The sequence below is a fragment of the Dermacentor variabilis genome, chromosome 1 (assembly GCF_050947875.1).
Source record: "Dermacentor variabilis isolate Ectoservices chromosome 1, ASM5094787v1, whole genome shotgun sequence".
In the NCBI taxonomy this organism is placed as follows: Eukaryota; Metazoa; Arthropoda; class Arachnida; order Ixodida; family Ixodidae; genus Dermacentor; species Dermacentor variabilis.
The window spans coordinates 183,862,192-183,879,914 of NC_134568.1; the positions used below are offsets into that span (position 1 = coordinate 183,862,192).

At 43.6% G+C, this 17,723-nt stretch overlaps 1 protein-coding gene across 1 annotated transcript in view; it reads right to left on the reverse strand.

Moving 5' to 3' along the window:
• The window catches only part of pch2 (pachytene checkpoint 2 protein), a 33,944-nt gene that overhangs the window by 12,562 nt on the left and 3,659 nt on the right, over positions 1-17,723 (reverse strand). Inside the window, exons 2-6 of the mRNA XM_075700517.1 lie at positions 17,349-17,493; positions 14,969-15,139; positions 10,653-10,743; positions 9,085-9,221; positions 6,693-6,779 (exon numbers count right to left, since the gene is read on the reverse strand). Of these exons, the coding sequence (XP_075556632.1) occupies positions 6,693-6,779; positions 9,085-9,221; positions 10,653-10,743; positions 14,969-15,139; positions 17,349-17,493 (631 nt within the window). The remainder of the gene's footprint in view (positions 1-6,692; positions 6,780-9,084; positions 9,222-10,652; positions 10,744-14,968; positions 15,140-17,348; positions 17,494-17,723) is intronic.

Here is a 17,723-nt window from a genome sequence, read left to right on the forward strand (position 1 = left end):
TATATATATATATATGGAGAGAGAGAGTGTCAGATGGTTTGCAGCATGGGACTGCTGAAAGACCAGCATTTCAGCTGTTACACCTAGACAACAGCAGGTCAACATAGGAGGTTAACGTCCGTTCGAGGTTTCTGCAACTTCCCTATTCTGTGAAATGGATAACAACCATCAGGACCTGGCTCAGCTAGTTGCTGCAAGCAGCCAACGTCCAACCATGAGAACAGTGTCAACTGCTGCTTCTCGATTACCTCGTCACTGCGCCATATGCAAAAGCAAAGGCGCAACATCACAGGTTGAGTGTGGCAGCATGGCATGATATCATGGGAGGGATGCTGCAACAGTTCAGCCATTCTGACTGGCCAAAACAAGGTCATCTGTTTCCCTAACAAGCGACCTTGGGAAGATGGATGGGATTTAAGGAGCCATCTTTCGTGCTAGCAGTTGTGCTCCTTCAGAATGATTTAATGTGCTCAGCCAAAACAATGTAGGTGCGGGCTAAGGTTTTGATATGTACTGCGATCTGTGCTTCGGTCGGTATGAGAATGACTTTCTTTGTAAATGTGTTTCGCTTTCTGTACCTGCATAAATAAAACCCCTGTTCGTTCCTATAACCTCTCGATTTCATACTCATCAACAAGTTAGCAATTCTTGTCAAGAAAGATTGCACGACGGCATGTGCAAGCTTAGCCTCTGTATGAGGCCCTGGTAGCGTAGGCCAGCTACCCGTTTCAAGACGCACCGGCGGCAAAGGCAAGAGCATGACCCTCTGTGTGATGCTCAACTCCAAGACCATGGCATCCAAACCCTACAACCACTGCGATCAGGCAGTAGATGTGGCATGCTGAAAAACTCGGAGGTCCTGGTCGGTGATTTGAGTCATATCCGCTTTTCACCAGACGGCTGTGTCATCTGCTTAGGTGTATTTAGAGGATGTTAATCAGAAAATTAGACAATTACCAGCCCTGTAGCTCTGTCAAGATTGCTTCAATAGTATCATTTATAATCAATGTTCTTATGTTCTCCTATTATGTACTAATGTTTTCTCTGTAATAATTGTGACTTAATCATCTTATATATTACCTATGCTTCACTGTATTATTACTTTCATTACATTCTCTTGTTTTTTAGTATAATGTACAAACTATGACCAATGCCCATGATCGCCCCCCCCCCCCCATGTAATACCCTCGTAATGAGGGCCTTTGGAGGTATTTTTGAATAATAATAAGAATAAATAATAAATTTAGCCAAATTGAAATTTTGTTACAGTTGGCCTTTAAATTTTTTATAAGGTGCAGTTTACACAGCTGTGATATTACGTATTTTTGTTGCATAGCAATAGAACTTAAAAGTGATGCTTTGATTTTCCTGAAATTCTGCCATTTTTGTCTTCTTAAAGAAATTCCAAGCATTTGAACGAAAAAATTCCCTTTCCAAAGGTCATCCTAATTACCTTTTTTCTTTAAAAATGCAACAAATTTCATTCATCTTGGTGGATAGTAACATATTGAGAGCGCTCCAGTGTTTCCGATACATAAGAATAAGGAGCATCACTCAAAGGCTTCTTTGAACGGTCTATACACTGAATCTGTTTGAGACAAAACAAAGAAACTCTTGAACTGTTCAGCTATCAGATAATTCAGTTCATCAGGGTTTTTAAAAGATAATTTACTGCAAATGCTTTCAAACAGAACGCCCCAATTTGATTGGAGTCATTACAGTATCTACACTTGTAATTGTTTCCCAGCAACAGGAATCACATGTGATGAGGACACTTTCGTACTGAAGATTTTTATTCACTGCAGCTGTGCACTGTACATTTTCTGAAATCTGGTGAGATGAAAATTGACAAACTCTGTGTCACTACCCATACCAAGCGCAAAATTACATTCATTTTTGTGCCAACTAAGCTGCCTTGATGTTGGGAGAAAAAAGCTTAGAAACTCATATGGAAATACAGTTGAACCTGGATATATCGAACCTGCATATTTTGAATTATTGGCTATATCGAACACACAGATTACCCCCTTGAAAATACTATGTAAAAGTATAGGACAATTGCGTAGTATATCAGATTCCATTTTCGTCGGACATTTGATATATCGAACGCAGCGCCGCGCTGCGCCCCTGAAAGGTGCGCTTTTCTCAAAGACATTCGTGTCCGGTCCTCAGGGGAAACCATTTCCGCAGAGTCAGTCAGCAGGCTCCTCTGCGCATGCGCGGCCGTCGCCTAGCGACGGAGACGCAGAGCCTTTCACCCGTTCTTGCGCCCCACCGGCGCGAGCTCTCTCGCTCCTCCTCTACCGCCGGCATGTGCATTGGGCAAGGGCATTGGAGCTCAGCGAAGAGAGTGTGCAGCATGGAGACGCGGCGACGTTTCCAAGCTACGCTTCCTGGGAAAAGGGAAAGAGAGAGAGTGAGGGGTCGGCACGGTCGCTCGTGGGCCAGGGGAGACAAGAGAGCCAGAGAGGGCTCAAAAAACGAACACAGCGCCTTCGACGGCATATTCCGCCGATATTTTTCCCCGCTCTCTTCTTTCTTTTCCCTTTGTTGTTCCTTCGCAGCCCCGTTGACTGCCGCTCGAACAGGCTTCACTCGGACTGCTCCATCTGCGCATCGCACGTTTTGTTGTGCGTACCTCTGTTTCAACATGCCGTGTGTAGCGTGTGTGATTGCGGTCATCTGGTGAGCTATGGCATCCGCGGAAATAAAAAAGAGGAAGAATCTGGACTTTGCAAGAAAGCTTGAAGTAATCCGGCGTGTCGAGAATGGAGAAAGGAAGTCCTCCGTGGCAGACGCATTCGGCATTCCGCGGAGTACTTTAAGTACGTTGTTAAAAAACAAGCAGGACATCAAGCTTAAAGCAGGTGAGGAAAGTCGCTCGGGAGCGTGTCGTGTGCGCCTTGCTGCTTTTGACAAAGTGGAGAAGGCACTCTATACGTGGTTTCTTGAAATCCGAGCGAAAAATATTCTCGTGGATGGCCCGATGTTAATCAAAAAGGCCAAATGGTTTGCTACGGCTCTTGGCGAAGAGAACTTTTGCGGTGGCACTGGATGGCTGCAACGGTTTAAAAACCGCCACGGCATTGTAGGAAAGGCCATTTCAGGCGAAAGTGGGGCCGTCAGCAGCCAGGAGATGCAGCAGTGGCTTTCTGAGGAGTGGCCGAAGATCACTGAGAAGTTTTCGCCTGCAGAAATCTTCAATGCAGATGAAACTGGTCTCTTTTGGCAAATGTTGCCGAATAAGACACTCGCTCTTCGTGGAACCTCATGCCACGGCGGTAAAATGAGCAAAGTGCGTGTGTCGGTGCTGCTTACAGCCAACATGGACGGCTCGTGCAAGCTACGGCCATTCGTGATCGGGAAGAGCAAGTCGCCGCGCTGCTTCAAGAACTGTAAACAGCTTCCCGTCCACTACGGCTGTAATAGGAAGGCCTGGATGACACGTCAACTTTTTGTTGAATGGCAGCAGGCTTGGGACGCTGAGTTGGGCAAGTCGGGCCGCCGAGTTTGCCTTCTGGTAGACAACTGTTCGGCCCATCAAACGACTTGCAAGCTGCAGCACATCGGATTGAAGTTTCTCCCGCCGAACACCACAGCAAGACTGCAGCCCCTCGACCAGGGTATCATAAAGGCATTCAAGTTAGGCTATCGGAAGCGACTTATTCAACGGCTCCTCATAAACCTCCGCATGGGAACTGATCTCAAGATTGACCTGCTCAGTGCGATCCAGATGATTACTGGCGCTTGCGGCGACGTCAAGCAGGCCACAGTAGCCAACTGTTTCGGAAAGGCAGGCCTTGAAGTGGCCGGAGATGAATGTCCGGAAGCTTTAGATGACGATGAGTGCTTAGAGGACGCGTTCCGCGACTTGTCCAATTTTCCCGGCACCGTCCCTTCCGAAGTTACTGTTGATGACTTCATTAACGCTGACAGCGAACTTCAAGCGGTAGCCGACCTCGCTGATGAGGACATTGTGGCCGGAATAGCTGGCGTTCAAGACAGCGATTCCAGCGACGACGAGGGCAACTGTGTTTTCGAAGAAAAGCGTCCGTGCACAGCCACTGAACTGGCGTCAGCGTTCAGCCTGATTCGGCACTGTTGCGGCGAAATGGAAGGCACTGGGCTCTCGCATCTGGACAGTCTCGAGAAGATTGAGACTAGTGTTTTAAACTTGATTTCCCAGAGGAAAAAGCAGCCCTAAATTAGTGATTTTTTTCCATGAAATAAAGCGCTTTCATATTGCGTGCACATGCTATGTGATTCGCGGCTGTTCCAATCGGTAAGCCACAATTTTTTATGATCGCGAGTGCTTTTTAGGCCTATATATGTATATCGAATTTTCGCTATATCAAACTATTTTCCGATCCCCGTCGAATTCGATATATCCGGGTTCGACTGTACCTAGGAAATAAATTAATGGAGTAAAGGTAGCACCGGACAATCTTAAAAATATGGCTTCAGTGAACAAATTCTGCACTTCCACATGTGAACCTCACATGCTCTCACACATGCTCTTTAATGATGGCACATATAAATACAAGAAAAAAATGTTTAATTTCTATATAAATGTGCAAAACACATAGGGAATAAGCATAATCCATGAAAGAAAAAAATATTTTGTGGAAACTTTTTCAGCAATAAGGCGGAAACCTCAGACAGATAATTGGAAGTGGGTACCCGCAGTGCTTGCTCAGTGGCTATGGTGTTGGGGTGCTGAGCATGAGGTCGCGGGATTTAATCCTGGCTACGGCGGCTGCATTTCGATGGAGGCGAAATGCGAAAACAACCGTGTACTTAGATTTAGGTGCACGTTAAAGAACCCCAAGTGGTCAAAATTTCCAGAGTCCTCCACTACGGCGTGCCTCATAATCAGAAAGTGGTTTTACCACGTAAGACCCCGTAATTTAATTTTATTTTGGAAGTGGGCTTCACCCCAAGCCACCTATGGCTTCTTTTGGAATTTGTATGGAGAGCTCTCGTCATATGTGAATCATAGGCACACATTTAATTTACATCAAGTGTGTGACACCACTGCAGCCGGAAATCTTGCATCGGTCTCTCTCCTCTCACCATGCTTTTAAGAGAAAGCGAGTCGCATGCCAAACTTCTACCTCGTCCTGTGTTCCTGCTTTAAACCAACAAATAATGCTTGCTGCTTGTCATTCAGTGTTGGCCAAAGACATTTAGGCATAAAGTTCGTACTCAATATCGAAACTCGGCAAAAAAAAAAAAACAATTTTTCTGGTACGTTCCCAGCAGAAAACATTCATCAATAAAGGGTTGACCCTTTGAGGGTCAATGACGTAAAAAAAATTAAATTATGGGGTTTTACGTGCCAAAACCACTTTCTGATTATGAGGCACGCCGTAGTGGAGGACTCCAGAAATTTCGCCCACCTGGGGTTCTTTAACGTGCACCTAAACCTAAGTACACGGGTGTTTTCACATTTCACCCCCATCGAAATGCGGCCGCCGTGGCCGGGATTTTTCGCCGTGGCCGAAAAGTTAGGAAATTGGCACACTCTTTAAACGTACAGAAAAGAATGTGCCAATTTCCTAACTTTTTCTTTTCTGTCACGTGCTGACACTATGTGGGAATACAGGGAATTTTTTTTTGCACGCCTCCCTCTCTGTTTTCGTTGCATGGTTTGTTTTAGAGCTAGTTTGCTCCGGCGCCTCTATATACTACTGCTGGTGCATTGGTGCGTGTGCGGGTGGGCGACGGTTTGGGTTTTGTTCCGTGGGCGGTGTCGGTCGATTTCTTGCGCTAGCAAAACTGATGGCTAACTTGTTACTAATTGCTCAAAGGACGACCGCCTCTTTCTCGCTCGTTTAGTGCTCACAGGTGTGGGCATAGGAAGGATCCCGCCGTGCATCATTTCTGTTGCTTTTTTTTTTTTGACACTCGCAAAAACTAATTGCCTTTGGATAAGATTAATAGTAGCGGAAGTTTGTCACATGTTGTGCTTTTTTGACGGGCACAGAACCACACAGATTTCTTGAGTGCGCACACCTACGCAGTTCGATTACGCTATGGATGTACATATTAGTGTAAGAGCAGGAACATTTGAGCCTTGCAAAATATTCTCGTGTGTGCATTTTTAAGGCCTCGAACTATGTGTATAAAAATGCATTAAATTTATAATCCTTATAAGTTTATTTCCTTTTTTTATTGTTATTATTCATGAATGAAGAGTACATATATACCAATGCAAAATATTTTTTCTCACTTTACAGTCACCCTAGGAAAATTGCGGTAAATTTTTTTCGAAATAAGTCCCTCAGAAGAATTGGAATCTGCAATAAAAGAAATCGACCCTGGATGGTCGCATATGGCGAAAAAAATCTACCCTCAAAGCGTTAAGAACAGTGGGGAAATGTGAGCAATGTCACTTTCTTAATATTTTCATCCTGTGTATCAGATTTCCTCCAACCTATTGCTAGAAATCTTTGGTAAAGGTTCACATCATCTTTAACCTTCGCACTAATGGTGCCACTTGTAACAAGACACCAATTTATCAATTCAACAGTGCTGATAAGGTTACTAGGATTAACAATGCAATTTCCTTACAGCTACGAGCAACAAAGAGCATCAGGAAGTAAAAACAACGCTTACTACAGTTTTCAATTTCTACCCCTGTGGTAAGTGAAGTTTATGAAAAGCTTAGCGAGTATGCATGAGGTACCTACTTCGTCAATGAGAACAAACACAAGGGTGCTTCCATCGTCAATAAGGGCTTGTATCTTCTGAAAGAGCTTCATTACTAGTTTTCCACTCTGAAAAATAGTGACAAGAGGGACATGGGGGGCTTGTTGTGCTTTTCATGAAAGCTGACATTAGTGCATAGCAGTCCACGGCGAACTGTGAAACAGCAAGTGCAAATCAGAAATAAAGATGCAGTTACAGGTAATTTGCTACAGTAGGTAACTTTCTACCAAAGGGGTTGTTTCACAGCCAACTGTTGGTCTAAAATTACAAATCTTTTCAAAACAGCACCTCGCTTTTTTGGAGTTTTTTCCATACCATGCAGGCAATAATCTGTAATTTTTCATCGCCATAAATTTCACACAAGGTTTGTTGGTTTATGGTTATGTGTAGATGTGCTATGTATGCAGCACAAAAGAGAATATGCAAGTTTGTGGCAGAGAGCCTGATCCAATCCCATATCAATGACACAGTGCAGCCTAAATTGCTTTAAAGTGAGCAAGCAAATCTTTCCTCAATTGTACCTTTTGTCAAGAAAGCGCCCCTAACATTTCACCTCAGTAATTACAGTAGAACATCGTTTATACGTTTCGGGAAAAAAAAATCAAGAAAAATAAACGTACTAATCGGGAAAATGTACAATACGAAGTAACTAAAAAATTTTACAGACTCAACTACTGTTGACATCTACACAACGCAGAGCTTTGCGCGGATCGTTGCGGCACGAGACGTGGACGCATGTCGAGCTGGTAGTGCTCCGGTGGCCCGAGACGCATATCGTTGTTTTCTTAGTGCATGGTGTTTTAAGGGGGCGATGGGAAACTGAAACGAAATCGAGCTAGTGGACGACGCCGAAAGCCGCCGAAGCAAAACAAGATGCTCACATCACGCCGCCTGCAGCAAGGAACAGCGGCGCATTTCGATCATCGCCTACTAAAAGCGTGCAGTATGCTACCAATGGCACTATGCACCACGCCCTATAAAACAGATAGGTGAAGATGCTTATCGCAGTAGGTTTGGCGGCAATAGCTGTGAATGAGGCGTGCAATGACCCAGGCGATTTGCTCGTATTGGAATAAGAAACTGTGTGCACCGTCGTTTTCACATGAGACAGGCGGCTATATACTGTTCTCGATCGCATGCGCCTCGCGCCTTTTCTTGTTCACATGGGATCCAGCGGCGTGTTTCGGTTACCGCCTATTAAAACCGTGCGCTACGCTTCCGACGGCACCACGCGCTGTGAAACAGATAGGCGAAGATGCTTATTGCAATATGACTAGTGGTGATAGCTGTGAATGCCACGTGTGATGAGCCCAGAGAAGATTTGCTGGTACCTAAATGAGACGCTGAGTGCGCGCCGGCGCTTTCACATGAGACGGGTGGGCGAGTATTGTGGTGAGGCTGCCGCGGCGGGCAGCTATATACTGTTCTCAATCGCGCACGCCTCGCGCATTTTCTTGTTTACATGGGATCTAGAGGCCGGAAAACATATCATACGATCTCAGTTTGGCGGCGTACTGAACGTTGGTGCCGAAAAATCAGTGTTTTCAGGGAACATATGAACCGGTAAAAATGAGCGTAACTCTATTGGGTCATTTTTGTGTTCTTGATTGCGAACGTTGGCGTGGAAAAAATGTACGTAATGGGAATGTATCAACGAGGTTCTACTGTATACGGTAATGGTAATGACAGAGCAAAGACTCTACATTTACCACTGCTGTATGCTGCGTGCACCCTTATAAGACTGCACTTGGCTATACATTTTGCATGCTCACACCATGCTTGAACATCAAGTGCCTGGCAAGACCTTCATGAAGTTGGCAACTGCTTTACCTATGCCACTGCAACACATCCACTTCAACTCTGTCTCACACTGAGTTCATGTCTTATAAAATTTTCAGTGGCGCAGCAGCACAACAGTACAGCTTAACATCTGGAACAATTAAAATGACACCCCTCTATCAGCTGCATTTAAAATTTTGGCCACTGTTCATTACGACTTATATCAGGTGAGCTAGCGCATTCCATACCTAACAGGATGTGGATTCTGGGAAGTTAGCAACAGCTTGTTAGCAACAATAACCAGTTAGCAACAAATAACAGCACTCATCCTGTTGTGTTTGTTTTCTATTATTGTCCTCATCTTGTTCGCACTGCTTCAAGTTTTACTGGGAAGTTAGTTGTAGCTTGTTTGTTGTACCTGTCCCTTTTGGTGTCCTTGTATCCTAAGTGTTGCAGTTGCAAGTTTGACCTCTTTGCATTACTCATGCCAAAACCTGACCCTACCAAAACACTAAAATACAACCTACACTTATGGCTAGGCCTCATAAATTCATCTGTACACATTTAAGTACACGTTAAGTTTAAATTTCGCACCTCTGAGAACCACTTGGAGAAAAGACTGTGGCTGTTGATTTCTAAAAGTTGACCTTGGGTGAAACGAGAGCGCATCCTAATGGTAAGTTTCTGTGCAAGGGCCTTGCATAAGGAGGTTTTCCCTGTACCAGGGGGTCCTGAAAAAAAAATTAATAAATGAAAGTGACAACGTACCACTGACAGACAAATCATGAAGGTGGGAAATAAGATAACATCCATTTCATTACATAAATGTTGCAGCTAGTTATGATCCCAACACCATAAAACGTATCATGAGAAGCTAACAAACGAAGACACCAAGGGCAACGTAAGGGAAATTACTTGTACTTACTAACTGAATTAAAGAAACAATAAATTAATGGCAATGAAAATGGATGAAAAAGAACTTGCCGTAGGTGGCGAATGATCCCACGTCTTAGCATTACACGTGCGGTGCTCTATCCAGTTGAGCTACCGCGGTGCCATTTCCCCATCCACTTTCTTAGGTATTTGCCTGTTACTACTAGAACTAATCTTGGGAGTGTTAGCCAGCACCACCACTCGCAAACCTTGGCAGCAGATGTGGAACATCCTTTCTGCTGCAGGCATCACGAGTATGTGATCTTTCTGGGTGAAGGCAACTGGTCAATAAGCCTGCACATGCTACCTGAAGGCATCAATGTTATGGCAAGTTGCATTTTTCATCCACTTTCATTGCCATTAATTTATCATTTCTTTAATTCAATTAGTAAGCACAAGTAATTCCCCCCCCCCCACTGTCCCTGCTGTCTTTGTTTATTGGCTTCTCATGCTACGATTAATAAAAACCTGGCCCCTTGGTTAACCGCCTTTCTTCGCGTTCAACACCATAAAATTAATTTGTCATATAATGTAGTAGAGCTTTTCATAAGCAATTAAAATTAAATTAAGGGGTTTTATGTGCCAAAACCACTTTCTGATTATGAGGCACGTCGTAGTGGAGGTCTCCAAAAATTTCGACCACCTGGGGTTCTTTAACGTGCACCTAAATCTAAGTACACGGGTGTTTTCGCATTTCGCCCCCATCGAAATGCGGCCACCATGGCCGGAATTCAATCCCGCGACCTTGTGCTCAGCAGCCGAACACCATAGCCACTGAGCAACCACGGCGGGTTTTCATAAGCAATGGAAAGCCAGGAATAATAAAGCCAACTAGAAAGTCTTAGTGGAATGTTACATGCTCACAGGAGCATCATAGTTAACTGCTACAAAATACATACAATAATAATAATAAAAGTGCTCGAAGGTGCTTTGTCGTTTCCACCATGAGCAAACACAGCAACACACATCAAATTAAGTGCAACATGGAGTCTAACCTGCGGAACCCACAATGAAGCTGGTTAACAACAGGTGACATTTGGTAAATTAGGCAATGAAAGCACAACAAGCCATTGTGCCAAACGTTACTTTTGCCATTGACTGCATGTTTACTGTGAGTGCCACAGAATTAAACTACTGCAGTCAGTTTTTACTGACGCACCTCATTAGCTTGCAATAACAGCACAAATATGAGCAATAACACAAGCAATGCTTTGTAAAACCAACCTCACCATGCAAAAGCACAACCTTGTTCCACGATATGACGTTAGGGTCCACTTTCTTATCAGCAAACAGCAGGGCCGTGGATGAATAGCTCAGCAACTGGTTAAGCAGTACAACACATTTATCATGATGTACAACAGCTTGAAACAATGCCACTCAAGTTATTGGTTAACATAGAATAATACAAATCACAGTGTTAAGAATACTGTGCTCTAAAAAAGCAAAAAGAAAATTAACACGTATATTATAGTGGAGAGCCCTAAATTATTTTAAAATGTCACACCAAAATGTACACTTGAAAATTGAGAAAGCGTGTTACAGTTAAAGGTTGTACACAATGTGCAGAAGCTACATTAGTTCTGTGGATACCAGTGCTATCTTAAAATTCTCACTTGCTGCTTTGTGATTTGTATATCACTAAACAAGGCATATTTTGTCCATAAATTCCACTGCCTACCATACTTAATGCCACTGGACAAGAAAGAAAAATTCATAACTTAGGAAGAATTATGACAACTGTGCCGATATCTGTTGGAAGGGTTGAACTGGACAGAAGGCATGCATTAAACAATTAAACAGCAGTTGTGGATACCACACTGACAGCCTCCACATCTATTAACAGTACTAAATGAATGTTTTTTATACTCAACTTACAGTGCAGTATCATTTTCAAAGCAACATTCACATGAGTAACATAATAGGAACTGATGATGTACTTTCTTCTCTCAACATACTTGCAGCTTCCAGAACATTCACAACCTATTTCAAAGAGGCAATTATTGGTAAAAGCAACTATAAGATCTTAATAAGAAATTGTAAAACTAATGTTCTGGTTCTTACTCTGCACATGTAAATACAAAAATAATTTCAATAATGAGTGCAGTCTATGATGACTTGAACAGCATGCATGCATATTGCCAAGTCAAGCATTCGAATGCCAGAATATTTCAAGAAAATGCTGCAAATCCCGCGCTTTTCATGCGACCATAAATCAGGCTGCATTTATAATGTTATAGCGCATCGCTACTACCATATTTGTCATTGTTACTGTGCTTTAGAAGTAACTACTGCCACATACACTTGTGCTACTATGAGCATACGGAGTACATGACATGCCTGAGAAGTGTGGCAACAGCAGCTGAACACTTAAATTTTTTGACAAGTCAGAAATAATGAAGGCTACAGCATCATATGGTCATTATAAGTTCTGTCCCCGAAATAAATAATTATCATTCAACTACTTTTGGCATATTACGAGTTGTCTTTACCAGTTTTCGCTACACTGGTCAAGACAACTGAGGCTTGGTTTTCCCATCAGTTCCCCTTGTGCACTCATTCTGCCTTAAAAGGCCTCTCACCAGGCCCCATAGAAAATTTTGGTTATACGCTGGAAGTTGATATGTGCCCTCTAAGGAGCGTTCAGTTTTTCAAATTGGTTCAACAATAGCCGAGATGGAAATATTTCAGTGCCACGAACCCATGATGTCAGGAAGCAAGTGCCACTACCAAGAGAGAGACTCTCTCCGTTTGCCCCACCTAGCCACCGCAAGCGAAATTCCTTCCCTGCATTCTTCCATACCGAACCTCGAGGATTACGTCACGCATACGTCAGGGCAAATGTATGCGTAGTGCAAACTTATGTGCGACGCGTAAGTTTTATTTCTCCCTCGCTTTTTTTGCTGCACAGCGCACTTCCGCTGACGGTGTCGCACGCGAGCCGTTGTGTTTGTCTCGTTTCACGCAGTGCACGAGAACACCGGACTAGTGATATAAGTCCGTGCTACACGAACACTGAGGCAGACACAAGCGGATCACAGAACATGATCGCGCACTGGAGCATGGTAGAAAATGGCATAGTTTCAGTATCAGCGCGTACGACTGCACGACATGGGAACAAGCAGACGAAACGGAAGTACATCTCTCTTGCTGTGGTGCGAAGTAAAACAAATACACACAGACATTTGGTTTGTGTGTTTTATTATTTCTCTAAAACTTAATTCGTCTACCGATGCAACAGATTACACAAATACTAACAGATGTTGCCTTGAATAATTCTTAAGTTATGAGTTACTAAGAGCGACGTCACAGCAAAGACACGTACGTAGGTGCGCTAGCACGTATACGTCATCCCTCTGGCTTGGAGCGCGGGGCCCACGAGAAGGGCAAACGGCATTCGGTTTGAAATTTAAGCTCTTTCCGCGGCACATCGCAATGTAATACTTAGCAGACACGAACATTAGCGCGCATTGTATGCACGGCACTTGTCAGCTCAAAATGGCCCCACCTGGTGAGGGGCCCTTTAAAACTTTGTTGTGGCTAAAAGCTTACTGTATCATTGTTGGTGCAGACATGCACGCCTTAGAATTACATCGCTTCGCACCACGGAAAGGTCTGAAATTTCAATCCAAACGTTGTTTTCCCTTTCCCTCGCGGCGACCGCACTCCAAGCCGGAGGATGACGTACACGTGCTAGTGCGCCTACATACACGTTTGCACTGTGATGTCACTCGTGGTGACACATGACTTCGAGATTTATTCAAGGCAACATCTGTTATTTGTTTAATATGTTGCTTGAATAGACGAATGAAAGCTTAGAGAAATAATAAAACACACAAACTGAATGTCTGCATGCTTTTGTTTTACTTCACACTGCAGCAAGAGAGATGTACCGTATTTACTCGCATAATGATCGCACTTTTTTGTCAAAAAAATTGACGCAAATTCAAGGGTGCGATCATTACACGAGTTACATTTCCCGCGAAAAAAAAATTTTTCATCCCACATTTGCTGCAGGATGACAACAGGTCAGGCAGGCGGCTGCCGCTGTACAATAGTGCAGGACTGGTGTGGGACACCAAAACAAAATAGCTGTCGGCAGAGCAAGCCGAACACAATTTTTCTTTCTTCGCGTGAATACATTAGCGCATTGAAACAGTTTCTTCTGTATCAGTAATGAGTAATATCATTATTATCGGCAAGTTTGCGACAATAACATAGCCATGTTATTTGTATAATCTGGGGACAGAAACAGCGATGGGCGCGCTTAGCTGCCAGTGACATAGAAACACATGGTGGGCATGCTGCGGAAACTGTGGCATTTGTCTTCACTACTATCCTAATACGGGGGAATTTCCACTAAAGGTGGGCGAATATCTTTGCTGTGTTACAAGCGTCAGCATACTAATAGGGTACACTTCTAACGTATCAGTGTAAACGTGGCCACTATCGTTGCCGCTCGCGATTTGTTGCGTGCCCGCGAGTGCAGATGAGAAGAATCGAAAGGCGCCTTTTTTGTCGTTATTGTAGGCCAAAACCATTATGAAGCCTACAAGTAATAAAGCCAAGGCAAGTTTGGTTGTAGCTTTTTTTTTTCATAGAAGTGCGCAAAGCGATGAGAGGAATGAAATGGGGCATCTGCTTAAGAATGTTTGGTGCGTGCAGACCGCTTGGTATGTCTTCAAGAGTCGTTCGTGTAGCATTTCACAGCATTCGACAAATGGTAAGCGCGATCATCATTAGCTAGATTTGGCACACGGCATACTGCTAGGACAAGGTCGCGGTGCAATCATTACATGGGAAAGAAAAAAAATCAAATTTTCACGACAAAATTCAGGGCGCGATCATTACGTGAGTGCGATCATTATGCGAGTAAATATGGTACTTCTGTTTCATCTGCTTGTTCCCTCATCGTGCAGTCGCCCGCACACGCACCCAAATTATGTCATTTTCTATCGTGTTCCAGCATGGGATCACACTCTGTGATCCGCTTGTGTCTGCCTCAGTATTTTTGTAGCACTGACTTATACCGCTAGTCAAGTGTCCTTGTGCACAGCGCACAAAATCAAGCGTTGCATGGAACAGGACACTCACAACAGCTCGCGCGCAACACCATCGGCGGAAGTGCGTAGTGCCGGGAAAAAAAATTAAGGCGGGGCCCGTGACATATGAGTCACGCGATCCTCGAGCACCGGTATAGGAGAACGCAGGGAAGGAATTTCGTGTGCATAGGCTAGACGGGGTGAGTGGAGAGGGTGTCTCGCTTGGCAGTGGAGCTCGCCTCCTGAATTCATGGGCTCACGGCACTGAAATATTTCTATCTCGGCTATTAATAAGACGATTTTAAAATTTTTGCGGCAGAACACTCCCTAGAGGACACGTAACAACTTCCAGCATATAACCAAAATTTGTTATGGGGCCTGGTGAGGGGCCCTTTAACAGCAATGCAATATCACTTTTGCTTTAAAGTTATCTAGCAGAGAACACACTGCCACCCGCCAGAAAGGGCAGTACACAAGGTCAATGAGAGAAAATTATGAACATTTACCTCATTTTTTATTGCACTTTCATAAATGAGGCTCTCCCAAAGGCCCTCAAGATGCGCAGAAGGAAGAACCCAGTGACTTGCAGCTGCCATGCCATCTTCAAGCTCTTCTAAGCCAGCATCATCATTCACCTCGTAGACGTGTACTATCAGAGTGGCCGAGTCCAGTCTTTCCTGAGATGCGGAAGAAAGCACAGGTTTTTACAAAACCAGAACTACTATGGGCTAATATCTCAAGCATTATTAATGTTGCCTGTGCTTTGACCAGTAGATCAGTTGGTGCAACTAAGTATAGCTGTGGAATGGACAATGATATGTGCATGCATTCAAAGCACCAGGCACTAGTACTACTGTCATATACCATCACGAAAGCAGACTTGCGGGCAAGATGAACACACTCACACTCACAGCTGACACAAACTGCATCACATACACATCACACTACAAACGGCACTTCTTTCATTCCATGCTTGCAATTACTGCTCACAGCTGCTCACATTTGTTTGGTGGCTCAAGCAGTATTAGCTGGTGAGCAGCAGCGACTGTGGCATGCTCATCAGACAACCTCAGAAGACAGCAGCCACAGTGTCATGCACTACATACTCTCACCAATTTCTCTGTTGTATTCTGTCATGCGGCACTGACCAACCAGCTGGCTGATGCTCAAGCATCTTTTTTCAATGCATGGCCAGGTGTATAACATTATGCTCTCGTGAAAATGCAGCGCTGCTCCATACAAAGCTCTTCATTGCATGCAAAAATAATAAGTTCTCAAAACACACTGCTCTGTGAGCACACAAAGCCGCAGAAAGGGAGAAGGAAGGGAAGGGTACTAATATGAGCATTTTGTATTTGCAGACTACAGTTATTGTGCTCACAACCCCTGGCTGGAACAAACAGCTTGCATTAATGTCTCTGCTTTATCCTTGGACATTAGCCATGGTGGCAGCAGGCCTCTGCCTCATCATAGATACCGGGTGCTCAGAATCCAGTGGCTGCGGAAGGACACAGCTCTTATACATCAAGCATCATGCATGTGCACACACGCACATTTAAATACACGGATGCCTCCAGGCCTGTTGGGAGACATCCCACCTGCATATTGTGCTATTTGAAAGCCGGTGACTCATTGGCAAGCCACACCTCACAGAATGACCTCGCAGAGGTACTGTTGTTGAAGCAGATTGTTTGCTGGCAAACTATTGTATGTTATGTAACACTTCAATTCAAGTATGAGAAATATAGAGAACAAACGTGGGCACTTCCCAAGGTAGAAATTGTGTTTTAACTTCGGCCTCATATATGTTTTTCTCCCTCCAGAAGGGTGCTGTATACAATACCATGTATTCACCATGTTTCACCATGTTTGGAAGCAAGCACTAACTCTATGCATCTCTTCGGCATTGACTGATGTATTCACTGCACATCAATAATGCGCTACAGTGATTCCTGCAATGAGGAGCTAATTAAGAAGCACCCATTTACTACAGTGCCTTCAAATGGCTGTGGGAGGGAATAGCTGCCAAGCCTGTGCCTTGTTGGCAGCGGTGCACGATCTTCAACAGCTCCCTGACATCTGGAGCACAGAAAACGAGCTCCAAAGAATGCAAGTTGAAAAGGGTGTAAAACATTATTTTGAACATCTTGTGTGCATCCCCTTTCTCGGTAAAATAATAGTGTATTTAATTGTGTAAGGCACTTAATTAATTAAGTAAGGCACTTCTTAATTTTTACCAGGTGGGGGCATTACACGAGGAAGACTTATGGCTACTAACTGAAGCCTCGAACTGTGCTCGGACTTCTATGCAAACAAGCGCAACCACTGATGGCCGACTATGAACATATTTACAGTCAACCAATTTTTTTCGGACACAGACTTGTACCATCTTGTAGCGGCTTGTGGGAATTAACCAGCACGCGAAACTGCACGTAACACAGGGTAAAACGCCTTCCAAATTTTCCTAGTATATATGGCATTACTTAGCTAAATTTTATTAACATTTAGGTGAATGAATTATTGTCAGGTTTTACAATGCATGCCAATGGTTTGAGTGGGAAACCATCACTAAATTTTAATCATATATAAGCATACTCAGCAGCAAGGCCTTCTATTTTAAAGAACTGCATGCATGCAAACCTCAGTCAAGAAGTGATACCCTCATTCAAAACATTATAAATTAGAAAAATTAGACAGTGCACTGTACTACTGCACAAGTAGGTTACTTGTAATGCTCACAAGCAAAAAAAAAAAAAAAGAACACTCCTTACAGACAGAAGGCAACACAAGCAAAAAACAAAGTAATATGAAAAATATTGATAGCTTTGTTGACCACGTTATTTAAACATATTCCCCAAATAAATTTTTTTATATGGGACAACTCACCACATCATCCTCTTCATACTCGGTTACTACTTTGTCCACTTCACCTGCAAGAGCAGTTTCTGCAAAATTTGTCAAAACAGGTGGGTAGCCTCTCTGTCGCACTAGTCCTTCAACATGTGCACTGATTACATTGTCTGAGAGAGTGCTGAAAGAAAAAAGTGGAAAACACCAATATAAATTGCACAGAATCACCTAGAAGCATCAACAAGTAATTCAATAGCAATGGGGAAGAAATGTATGGTAATGTCAAGAGTGTAGCACATTTAGTTCGAACTCAAAACAACAAAAGATTAACAAGCTGAGTACATTTCTGAAAATTCCATTAGCTGAAAAGGGGCAGTATCCAAGGGGCAGCACAACGCAAAAAAGAAGGAA